The sequence below is a fragment of the Physeter macrocephalus genome, chromosome 8 (assembly GCF_002837175.3).
Source record: "Physeter macrocephalus isolate SW-GA chromosome 8, ASM283717v5, whole genome shotgun sequence".
Taxonomy (NCBI): domain Eukaryota; kingdom Metazoa; phylum Chordata; class Mammalia; order Artiodactyla; family Physeteridae; genus Physeter; species Physeter macrocephalus.
In genome coordinates this window covers 7,404,210-7,416,184 of record NC_041221.1, presented here as the reverse complement: position 1 = coordinate 7,416,184, position 11,975 = coordinate 7,404,210, and the positions used below count along the sequence as shown (strand labels likewise).

Below are 11,975 nucleotides of genomic sequence, written 5' to 3'. Positions count from 1 at the left end.
GCGGCGGAGGGGGCGGGGGCCCGGGGACGCAGCGCGCCGGCCGCCGCGCCGGGGGCGCCAGGGCCGCCGGCGAGGGCGGGGGCGGCGGGCGCAGCGCCCCCCAGCGGCCCGCGGCGGGCCAGCACGCGGTGGTAGTTGAGCAGCACGAAGGGCAGCTGCGCCGGCGTGCCCGGCGGCTCGGGGGCCGGCGGCGCGCAGCAGTCGGGGGCCGCGCGGGCTAGCGCCAGCCGCGCCCCGTCGCGGACGGCCTGGCGAGCGGCCTTGGCCGGGCCCAGCGCCGGCTCCTCGCGATAGTGCCCGCAGCTCGGGAAGCTCGGCAGCGGTGGCGCGGTATCCTCGCCGAACCTGCGCGCGGCGGCGGCGGCGGCGGCGGCGGGCGCTGCGGGGACAGGCGACACGTTAGACGCCCGCGCGGGGGAGGAAGGGGACATGCCCAGAGCGACACCAAGCCGGGGGGCCCTGGGGCCTCCACCACCCCTGGGCCACCCCTGCCGCCCGCGCGCTCGAGCCCCGGAGCCGCCCTCGCCCCTTCCCGCGTGCGTCCCGGGCCCGCGAGGTCCAATCACAGGATGCCAGTTGCAGTGTTCTAGCAGCCACAGGAAAAAGTGAAGAGAGGCAGGTGAAGTTAGTGTCAGTAAGATACTTAATTTAATGCAGTATAGCTAGACTGTTATTTCAGTGTGTAATCAATATAAAAATCAGGGAGAAATGGTATTCTTTGTTTCTGTCTTTGAAAGGCAGTGCAGACACTCCGAGCACATCTCGTTGCCCTGGCCGAACGGGGCTGGTGGCCACCATATTGGACAGTGTCGGTCTAGAGGCTTCCTCAGCCCTAGTGTTAGGTGACCCCAGGCTGCCCCGCTCTTCCTTGCTTTTACCTCAGCGGGGAGGGTGGAGTGGCAATCACCCTGCTCCCTTTAGCCGTAATTAAAGTAATAACCATCGTCACTAATTAGATGTCTGCGATCAATTGGCTCCCCCCTCTCTCTTTTAAAAAAATATTTGTTTATTTACTTATTTGGCTGCACGGGGTCTTAGTTGTGGCATGCAGGATCTAGTTCCCTGACCTCGGATCGAACCCAGGTTCCCTGCATTGGGAGCGTGGAGTCTGAACCTCTGGACCACCAGGGAAGTCGTGTTTTTCGTTTTTTTTTTTTTTTTTTTTTTTAACCTTAAGGCATCCTTCCTCTTCCTTTAATATCAAAAAGTCTAGAAAGTCGATCACAAACTGCCCCCAGTTAGCACCCTTGGTCCGTTTTTTACCAAGTGACTGACAAATGAAGTGGTTATTAACCTCTTTCACTTTCAAAATAGCAATTTAAAAAATCAAATGCTGTGTTATTTCATTGGTCAACTCCCGCACACACACACAAATAATCTTTTCAACTCAGTCTCAAGTGGATAGTATTTTCAGCTGGTATGAAAACCCTTTGCTTTGTTTTTTTCCCTTGGCCCTTCCTTGGTTATTTGAGGGATCCTATGCACTGATGGGTGCTGGGGATTCAAATCTCTGGACTGCCTGAGGCCAAAAGGCAGAGCTGCACTGCCCTGGCTGCTGGTATGTTCTTATTTAAACTGGCTACTTTTGAGAAACTTGTCCTGTTAATTAATCTCCAAGAAGCTTAGATTTCTCCCGGGATCTAGCCCTCTTCTCGTCTATGGAGACCAAATTTATCTCACAGGTTTGTAAAGACTGGGTCACAGCACAGACCAAGAGGTTCACAAAGCAGGCCTAGGAGCAGCAGAGAGCCCCAGCTGCCTCAAAGAGAGAAAGGTGGGAGGGGGACTCCAGGGAGCTCTCCTTTCGCAGGTGACTCTTCTCTGGGATTTAGTGGTCCCCGCAGGACATTTGCACAAACCTCGTCTACAGTCTGAGCAGTAGTTAGGTCTGGGTGAAACAGGAACACACCGCGCTGAGCTAACCCTCAATCCCCACCTTCTACCCTCTGCCTGGGACTGTCCCAAGGAGCAGGCAGGAGTCTGCTGGGCCTGGGGCAGCTGGTGGCACCTCCACAGAGGACCTCTGCTTGTCTGCCGCCAGGAGGAGCTGGCTGGAAGGCCATTCCTGTCTGTGTGCCAAGCCCTGCGATAGGCAGTTGACATGGCCTATGTTCCTGTCTTACAGATGAAGAAACTTGAGTCCTGGAGGGTTTGTGCTCTTTGCCCTGGGGTGGTGAGTGGCGTTTCCGTCCCTGAGCCTGTGATTTTCCACCACCGCTTCCCACACTTCAAAAACTGGCATGGGAAGAAAACCAGTAGTGTTCCATGTTCATTTCTGGGTGGAGTAGAAAGTAATCTTATAAAGTAAATACAGCTGGGGGTTCTCAGTACATAGGAAAATCATTTTGCCTCCCTTTGGGGGAGCAAACGGGGCCAGGATTTTTATGGAGGGTGGCCGAACACCCAGTTTCCTCTGCCCTTTACACTGTCCCTGGTGCCCACGGGGCACACCGGCTCAGTTGCCCAGCTTTCGGCACCCTTGTGAAGCGCTCTCAGTGAGGGCAGGAAAGCACAGCCATTCCCACTTAGAAGCAGAAAAAAAGGGAAAGTTTGCCCACAGTGCGAGGGTTCTTTTTCCGTCTGCCACCCACCAACAGCGCTGTGCACGGCCCTGCCCCCTCCCCTCGCGCAGACATGACCCACCTTCGTAGTTTGGCACGAGGCTGTGCCGAGCAGGGGTCACCGGCGGCTCGGAAAGGCTTTTAGCTGGAGACTGGCTGCCCGGCACTAGGGGGTTGGCATAGCGCCACTGGCACTCGCCGCTGGCTGGCAGCGCGCTCAGCAGAAAGCGTGCCACCTCGCACGGGGATCCTTGGGGCTGCCCGAACTTGGCCGGCAGCATTGGCTTTTTGCTGCTGAAGACGTGAGAGTCCAGAGGGAAGTGTCCGTAATGGTAGGAGAAGGGCAGGCTGTAGGACGGGGCGTACAGAAGGTCGCCGCCTTCTGAATGGAGCTGCTGTTCTGGGGGAACCGGGGCGTGGACGGGGGGGCTGGCTCTCCAGCTTCCGAGCTGGCCGCATTCCAATTTGTCCATTTGGAACGAGCTGTATTGCTGCCAAGCAAAGAAGACGGATGAAGGGCTCACCGAGGGGCCGGCGGCCAACTGCCTTCCGATGCTATAGTGCCCGTCCCATCCCAGGGCTGGGCCCACTCCGGCCACCAGCGCGAGGTCCCACCGGGGACAGGTGCCCAGGAGACAGCACCCCAGGGACCCACCCTCTGGGTGGAAAGAGATCTCCTCACCCCAAGTGACAACACACCAGATACATGCAGCCACTTGCGCCTTCTGAGAGCTTGCAAAAGACTTTAAAAGAGAGAGGGAAGGTTTCCATTAAAATCACATGCTATGGAAACACGAGGCACCAGTGTTCTGAGCCACGTTTACATGGATTCTAGCAGCTGACCAGCCTCCCCGGTGTGGTGGTTTGTTTCCTAGACCTGACTCATCCCCCTGGGGGTTAGCTCTGCCTGCCTTCCCCAGGCCGCGTCTCCACCCTGTGGGCGGGGCGACCCCTGAGTGCCATCAGAGGTTCGGCATTGCTTGAGCTGCCCGGGTGCCCCGAGCCCCTGCAGGCGGTGTGTGTTACCTGTGGGGGGTAAGGGTTTGTTCTCAGCTTTGTCTTCATCTTAGTGTTTCTGGGTTTAGCTAATTTCCTAGTTTCTTGTGAGGTAGACAGGGCGGTCCTCCAGGAGTCCTGGGACTTGGACGTGGACACCTGGTCCAGGGACAACTGCAGTTCCTTGTATTCGATGTCCCTGAGGAGCAAGAGCGGGACGGGTCACGCCCACGGGCTGTGAGGAAGGGCAGGCTCCCGGGACCGTCCCCAGGGCGAGTTCCTTCGAGAAGCTCCACTGCGTCGCTTCCACTAAGCGGAAGGGGCAGGGATTCGAGGGACGGCTCCCCCTCGTTATAAAAGCCACCCCGCAGCCTCGAGCTCAGAGCCCCCGGGAGATGCTGAGCAACGTCAGTGTTTTTCGGCAGGAACAGAGGGAGTGCGGTATGGCTCTCTCCCACCCCGTAAGGCCCCACGCACGTTTCCTGCGGACACCATTCGCCACTAGGCAGGGTGTCAGGGCAGAAAGGAAAGGACAGAAATGCTCCTGATCGGTGTAAGCGTCTGTGGCCCAGCTGCTTCCCTGTTTAGCACCAGGGAGGTGTGAGTGGGGACCCTTGGCGGTCCAGGAGCCTGGCTTCCAGCCTTGTCCACTTCCACACGAGGGGTCCATTCCTGCCCTAAAGAGCCAGCTCGGCACCGTCAGATTCTCAGGAGGGGAAGTTGCCCAAAGCCCCAGCCCCAGCCCCAGCCCACGTGGGCCTGTTTGCTCAGGTAGAATCATTGAGGGACCAAAATGCTTTCTCCCGTACAGTTTTGCTAAAAATCACTCTACCTCTAAAAAAAACACCACCTACCTCTCACCCCGCCCCAAACCCCCAGGAACCTGGCACGCACTCTGTGAAAGAACAGAGAGCCTAAAACCTCACAGCATTAGAGAGGACCCCGTTCAGGGTGGGGCTGGGTGCAAAGTGATTTAACACATAATAGCCACGGTGGGCGGAGAGGAACATAAGGTCCCGGGTAGACTTAGGTCCTGCTGCTTCTAATGGTCTTAACTGCGACTGAACTTAACCTTCTGGAGTTTTAAAGGTGCTAAATAGTCACTATCATTTCCAACAGGCTATGTAGGAAGACAAGGAAAACATGGGAGGTAGCCCCTGTCTCACATGGCAGGAGCAGCAGGATGACCTAAACGTCTGTGGGCCCAGAGAGTGTGAGTTTGTATTCTTGGTCCGGGATGTGCGTCCCCTTTCCATCCTGGTCAAGATGCGGGGCGTCGCCCGCCCGCCCGCCCTCTGACCACTCAGCCCCCTCACCCGGGCCGTCCGATCCATCCTCAGCCTCGGGGCACACCCGGCCCTCAGGGCTAATACAGGAATCGTTCAGCCCTTCCCAGACAACCAGATTGTTCAGTAAAACAAAACAGGAGACAAATGAACAGTTCCAGAAAGACAGAGGGTGAGAGAGATGGTGCTTCCGGGAGCGATCTGATGAGGGCCGGGGGAGAAGGAGAGAGCAAGGAGAGAAACAAATGCGTCTGACTTACGTGAGGACATAATTGACACTCACGATGCAGTGGGGCCTGGACGAGCGGCTGTTGTGCACGACGGTGGCGCAGCTCTGCACCCACACCCAGCCGCCAAGCTTGGACAGCAGCCGGTAGTACTTGGTGGTGACCTGGCCCTTCACCAGCACTGAAAGCACAAGGTGACATGAGTCCTGGGGAAAGATTAGCAGGACCCGCCTTGGAGGAGGCTGCCCCCCGCGGCTGACCTACAGCCCAGGTTCTGGACCTTCCTGGGGTCAAGGACACCTTTGAGAACTTGCCTAAGGGAGCGGGCCTTCTCCACAGGAAGATGCACGCGTCCGTGTGCGCGCTCGCACACACGTGCGCACGTGCAAGACTTCTGCCTACGATTTCACGGGGTCCACGGAGCACCTTCCCCCTCCCCTGTGAGGAACTCGAAGTTAATTGTCACTGCTTTCACTGGGAGAAGCCATTAGTCCCCAGACAACACTGGCACCTGGCAGAGGGATAATAGTGGTTTTGTTTTTTAGTTTCCAAAATGCCATAATTACGTTATAATCCCCCAAACACATAATAGGTGGAAGGAAGTGGGGGGGGGGGTGATGTAGTTATTTAAACCCAATAGTAAGTTAAGCGCATTCAATGAAGTGTCACATTGTTGCTGATTTTTGCTGTTCCCCAGAACATGTGTGTACTCACAGTGAAACTGTTTGTTACTCTGTTGCCATTTATACTTCTTCCCATTAACCCTAGTTTCCCCTGGGCCCACGAATTTCCTATGATGCTCACGTAGGAGAGACCTCTACATGGCTATGTAATTTCTGAAAGCTGGGCCTGCAGGCCCATCTTCCGTGCAGGGCTACAAAACTCTGGACCTTTGGGCAGCCCACTTCCAAAGCCTCCAGGGGCACCTAAACTGCACCGATTCCCCTCAGGGCCTCCGGGAGAGCAGGGGGCGTGCTGTGGGGAGGAAGGTGAACTGGGGGAGGTCCTCCTGGGTCCACAGCTCATACCCACTGGCACACCGATTTCATATCTAGGAGTTACTCCTATGGGAATTGTGAGTAATGCAGAGAAAGACTCAAGGACAGAGATTCCTTGAAGTCCTGCTTATAATTCAGGAGAAAAGGGAGGGGAGGCTTAACTGTCTAATAATAGGGAAGAGGGTGTATAAGTGATGGGGTACCAAGCAGTCACTAACATGATGATTGATAAGAATTTGTAATATGACGGGGAATACATATGACACAACGTTAAATGAAGGAAAGACAAGACTCAACTGCATGACGTATAATCCTACTTATGAAAAAGTGTGTGCGTGCACACACACACACACACACACACCCACACATATACACGCCCAACTAACTATGTGATCTTGGACAAGTTACTAACTCCCTGTGCCTCGGTTTCCCCGGCTGTAACAGGAAGATAATCACAGCCCCTACACCATGGGTTGCTGTGAGGGTTAGAGCATTCGTGTGAAGACTTAGAACAGTGGCAGACGTGCGCAAAGGACTCAATATACTAGCTCTCATTTATCAGGCTGATAAAATTACAGGTAGTTTTCATTTTCTTTTCTTGATTTTCTGAATTTCCAACAAGGAGGGGGTATTCGTTTTATAATCAGAATGAAATTTTAGTTAATTTTCACATGGGTCAGCAGTCTGTCTGGGGGTGGGAAGTGGAAATACAACGTCTCTGAGGCCCCGCACCCCCTAGGGATGAAGCCAGGGTCAAACGGGTAACCACCGTCCAGCCCAGACGCTGAGGCCGGGCTCTGGAACAGCGCAGGACCAGCTCTTTTCTTCCCCGGCTTCACATCGGCATGTCACTGCACTCAGCTGGCAGAAGTAGATCATGCTGAAGAGTGTAGCCCATGGTGGTAGGAGAGAGCCTTTACAGTGCTTCTTCTCCTTTTGAGGATTGCTTTTTTAACAACAAAATACAAGGTTCCTATTTCCAGCTCGTTTTCACATACACTGCCACATTTACCCCCCTACACACACCCGTGGCAGGTGGGCATCACCAGGAAAACAGAGCTTGAGGACATGGCTGGGGCCCAAGCCACGTCCTCTGACTCCCATTTCTCGGGCCATTGTGTGAGGAGGGGGCAGCGACCTCTCGAAGGTTCTGTGTAGCTACTTAGGGGGGTGGGTGTGGGCCAATGTTGAGGGGAGACTCAGTTAACCAATTTGCTTATGGCCCTCAAAGAGAGGCAACATGATCAAACTGAGGTCCCATCTGTGGATTTCCCGAGATGTCATTCTTTCTTCAACAGAAACACCTGTTAATCTCTTTGGCTTTGAAATCTATTCCTTGCAGCGTTTGGAAAGCCCCTGGGACTATGACATTATACTTTTCCTTCTTCTTATACTTTATACTTCCCCTGATTTCTTATAATATTCCTAAAATCTCTCCATAATCATCTTAAGCTGAATGCAGTGACTATTGGAATATTTGTCCCAAATATTTTATATTAGGATTCAAATGGCAGAATTTGCAGAGATTTTATTAGCGCTGACCCTCCCTGAGCCTGCTACGATGAAGCTTTAGATACAGAGACCAAACAAACATAGATGTAGTTTTATTTAAATTTTTTGGGTTTTTTTGGTTTTTTGTGTTTTTTTTTTTGCTTCTCTGTGACCCAGGGCAATAGTCAACACTTCAATCCAAGGTGAAATCCTAGACACTTAGTCACAACATTCTTTGGCTGCTCTAGCTCCTCATCCAATCTGTTGAACTTAATAATCTGTCTGAAGGATCCCAGGCCAGAGTGCTAAGAAGCAAGGCGCTGCTTACGGTAGTGGTGCATGGGGGCAGGGAGGAGATGTCCCCTAAGCCGTCAGCTCCTGCGGGCAGAGGCCCTGCCCTTGCACCTTCCTCTGGGCTGCAGCATCTCTGACATCCAGGGGATCCACGCCCAGATGAGAGCCAGTGGTCACAGTTTTCTGAGGCCACTCTGGAATGGAACTTCTACTTCCACAGATACACTCTCCAGAAAAATAGATGGCCTTCCTGGTTCCTCCAGAATTCCTCCTGGTTCCAGAATTTTTCCTGGAGGCATAGCCATGTCAACGAGCTGGCCTCTGGAAGGAAAGTAAACTTTGGCCTCAAGCATAATATCCATTTCTGTTTTGAATTTTAAGAGCTGAAAAGGACACCAAAAATGCCTGTCGTGGGTTGAAGAGTCTCCCCCCAAAAGACATGTTCTATATTCTAACCCCTAGAAGCTGCAAATGTGACCATATTTGGGAAAACCGTCTTTGTAGATGTAATTGAGGATCTCAAGGTGCTATCATTCTGGATTAGGTGCTATCATTCTAATAACAAGTGCCCCTATAAGAGACAGAAAAGCAGAAGACACAGACACACAGAGGGAGATGGAGGCAGGGACTGGGGTTTGTGGCCACAAGCCAAGGACCACGGGCAGCCACCAGAAGCTGGAGGAATCGGGAAGGCTCGTCTCCTAGAAGCTCCACAGGAAGCATGACCCTGCCGACCTTGACCTCCAGGATTGTGAGACAGTACACTGCTGCTGTTTCACGCCACTCAGCTTGTGGTATTTGGTTACGGCCGCCACAGGAAACCAGCCACCCCTGTGGGGAAGATGTAAGTGCAATCCCCGGGCTCTTCCTGGCTCTCGTCTCTGCCAGCAGAGCCTCAGGGAGAGCACAGTCAGCGAGACTGGAGACAAGCCACGTGGTCCTTTGGGGAGCGGGTCTCGGTGTCCTTGACCCCCCATGCCCCTGCTCTACACCTGGGGCTGGAGGGAGTTTGGTTGCTGAGACCTGGAAAGCCCCGGAGGGGGAAGAACTTCCAGGGGGCTGCATTGTGCAACATCTGCAAAGTGACACTGACCACAGAAGATGGGCTCAGCCAGACCCATCAAGCCACACCTATAAATGTCCAAACTGCTCCCAGGGAGCAGGACAGCGTGTAGATCGCACGGTGCTTTCTACTATCGATTATTTCCCGTTTCATTGCTCATGGCTCCCGCTTAATGCACAGGCTCCCTGCACCTTCGTCAGGAAGACAAAGCTGCTTCTACCTCCAGACTCATGTAGAGGGGAGCATCTAGAAAGGACCTGCATATGGGTTAAACTCCATCATCTATTTCCAGTCCAGAGGCAAGAGAGGCCAGCGGCGGAAGCCAGCCTCCCTGTGATGTCAATCAAAACTCCTCACGGTAGATTGGAAACTTCTTTCAAGTGTATTTTCTATCTGAAGACCTTTGTCCCTGTTCCACAGTTGTGCTACAGAGTGGTTGCAAGCTGACATCCCATGGACTGCATGTGTCCACAGATGTGCTTTGTTGGTGGAATAGTGTTGCTGTTACCCAGAATGCCTTTGGATGGGTCATGTGTTCTCCAGTTAGCCACAAGCTCCACCACTCCATGTTGCCCTATCTGCACCCACTCATACATTCATGTTACATGTCTGGCCCCATAAGCATTTGAGTTCGTGGCCCCTGTACGTCATTTAAAGTGTGTTCTCCATGGGTCTACACCAGCCGTCCTATAATTTTGTTATAACAGTTATTGCTTGAAATATGTGGACCACATATTCAGGCTCCAAAGCCTTTCTGTGACATTGAAATATTTTGATAGTTGGACACAGCCTGTGTTCTCTTTGGCATTTGGGCTTGGCCCACTCTGGACAGGGTCCTACCTAGAGAACTAGGTGAAATTCTTAACTACTTCGGATGAACAGCCATGCAGACATCATGGTTCTTCTAAAACACTGTGTCCACAAGAAACCTGCCTGGTGTCCCTGACACACATCTTCAAGTTTACGGATATTGATGCCCGCCCCGCCTGTGCACCAGGCTGCCCCCCTGCCCACCCCGAGGACCTGCAGGTCAAGCCCCCCATATACAAGAGTCTCCCAAATGCTTTGCAAAGGGAGCAGGGAGGTACGGAGGCAGGCCCCAGCTGGGAGGACCTTCCCAAGGCCACAGGACAGGGCTGCCAGGGCCTCCCCTCAGCCACCAGGAGGCAGTGAGCCGGGAACGAGCTGGGAGGGTCCAAGACGTTCCCTAGAGGATCTCCCTACAGAAGGTTCTGGGGAAAGCCCTGGCACAGACTCACTTGGAGAGCTCAGCTGCAAATGCCCAGGGCCACACTGACCAGCGGCTGAGGTGCCGGGGCCATCCCAGCCCCCATCTAGCTGGCCTCTGGAAGCCTGTGCTCCCCCAGACCACGAGGGCCAGCCCTGCCCCTCCTCACGAGGCTGACTTTCTGGAAGGCGTTGATTCCCTGTCTTGAGGGGCTGAGCTTTCTTCGGACCCCGTGGACGCCTGCTGCGGGTTAAGATAACGTTTTGAAGAATGTGTGGAAACCATATGGCTGACCACGGTCCTGCAGAACCACCACTTGTTACGTCCAGTGAGGCCTCTAGCAGAGCCCTTCGCCTGGCTCCTGGGTTTCGGACACCGGTGTGGAGAAAGCGTGGCCCGGCAAACCGGACGGTGAGCCCCCTTCGGCCCCGGGTGTCGGCAACTGTTAGTTTTCTTCCTGAGCCGAGTTACCTGATCGACTGCCAAGACAGTCGGTCTGTACGTTTCACAGGACCAGGAGGCTCCCCGGGGGCCTTGGAGGCCTGAGGGGCCCAGCGGGTGGGTCACCGTGGCCGCCTTCAGCTGTGGTGCATGGAGGGGAAGCAGACAAAGCCGCGTGGGTGCCCAGGCCCCGGGGGAGCCCCCAGGCCAGCTCTGGCTGTGCTCGGATTGAAGGACTCGAGGTCCAGTCGCCAGGGGCCACTGCGGGGACCCGTGGGGAGCCTGCAGGGCGCGAGGCTCGGCCGGGCCCCTGAGCCCCCAGAGCAGCCGGCGACAGGACGTTAAAGTCACCTTGTGAAGGGGCGCGCCCCACCTTCTCGGTCTCCTTACCTGCCCTCCCCAAGCCGGGCTGTGCAGCTAAGCTGTGGGGATGGGGCCGTGCCCGCCACTCAGGCGAGGACACAGAGCTAATGAACGAAGGGAAGCCCCTTTTCTAGGCTGAATTATGTCCTCGCCTCAAATTCGCATGTTCACATCCCAACCCCGGGACCTCAGAACACGGCTGCGTCTGGGCCTTCAAAGAGGTGATCAGGTGGAATGAAGCCACGTGGGTGGGCCCTGACCCGGAATGACTGTGTCCTTAGAAGAAGAGGAGAAGGCGAGCCAGACACACACGGAAGGGAGAGCACGTGAGGACACAGGGAGAAGACGGCCGGGCGTCTGTCTACACAGCAAGGAGAGCAAAGAGACCAGCCCTGCCGACTTCTTGACCTTGACTTCTGGCCTCCAGGACAATGAGAAAACGCACTGCTGCTGCTTTGGCCCAGCCTGCAGCGTTGCGTTCCGGCAGCCTGAGCTGGTTCGCAGCCCGCACAGCATGTGAGCAGGATGAGGGGAAGCGCTGTCCGGAATCGAGAGCCCGGGCCCCGCGTGGCCACCAAGCCGGGGGTGGAAACAGAACCCGACAGGGTGGGGGGCTCGCCTCAGCCCTCACGCGGCGGGAGCTTCAGTGTGGAGGGCGCTCCGGCCACCCAGCAGGGACCCTGCACGGTGGGAGCAAGAGGCCCCCAGAGAGGGGAGAGCCACGCGTGCAAGGACAGGCGAGGCGCAGCTGGTGCGGGGACAAGGCCTCACGGAGCCAGGGAGGGGACGAAGCTGAGGACACGCAGTGGAGAGGTGGACCTTCACTCGGGACTGGCCGCCTCACACCCCTCCCCCCACCGCGGGCGCCCCAGGAACTTCCAGAGGCCCCACCTCCCGCCCAGGCTCCCCCCACCTGGCCTTAGGCTCCCCCCATCTGGCCTCAGGCCCACCTCCTCCCTGAGTCCCCGTCTCCACCCTGAGTTCCCATCTCCACCCTGAGTCCCCATCTCCACCCTGGGGCCCCATC

The 11,975-nt window shown here is 55.5% G+C and overlaps 1 protein-coding gene across 1 annotated transcript in view; it reads right to left on the bottom strand.

The window, feature by feature from the left end:
* Positions 1 to 11,975, bottom strand: part of SIM2 (SIM bHLH transcription factor 2) — a 49,532-nt gene that overhangs the window by 3,691 nt on the left and 33,866 nt on the right. Inside the window, exons 8-11 of the mRNA XM_055086407.1 lie at positions 5,104 to 5,251; positions 3,588 to 3,756; positions 2,644 to 3,052; positions 136 to 586 (exon numbers count right to left, since the gene is read on the bottom strand). Coding sequence (XP_054942382.1) covers positions 136 to 586; positions 2,644 to 3,052; positions 3,588 to 3,756; positions 5,104 to 5,251 — 1,177 coding nt within the window. The remainder of the gene's footprint in view (positions 1 to 135; positions 587 to 2,643; positions 3,053 to 3,587; positions 3,757 to 5,103; positions 5,252 to 11,975) is intronic.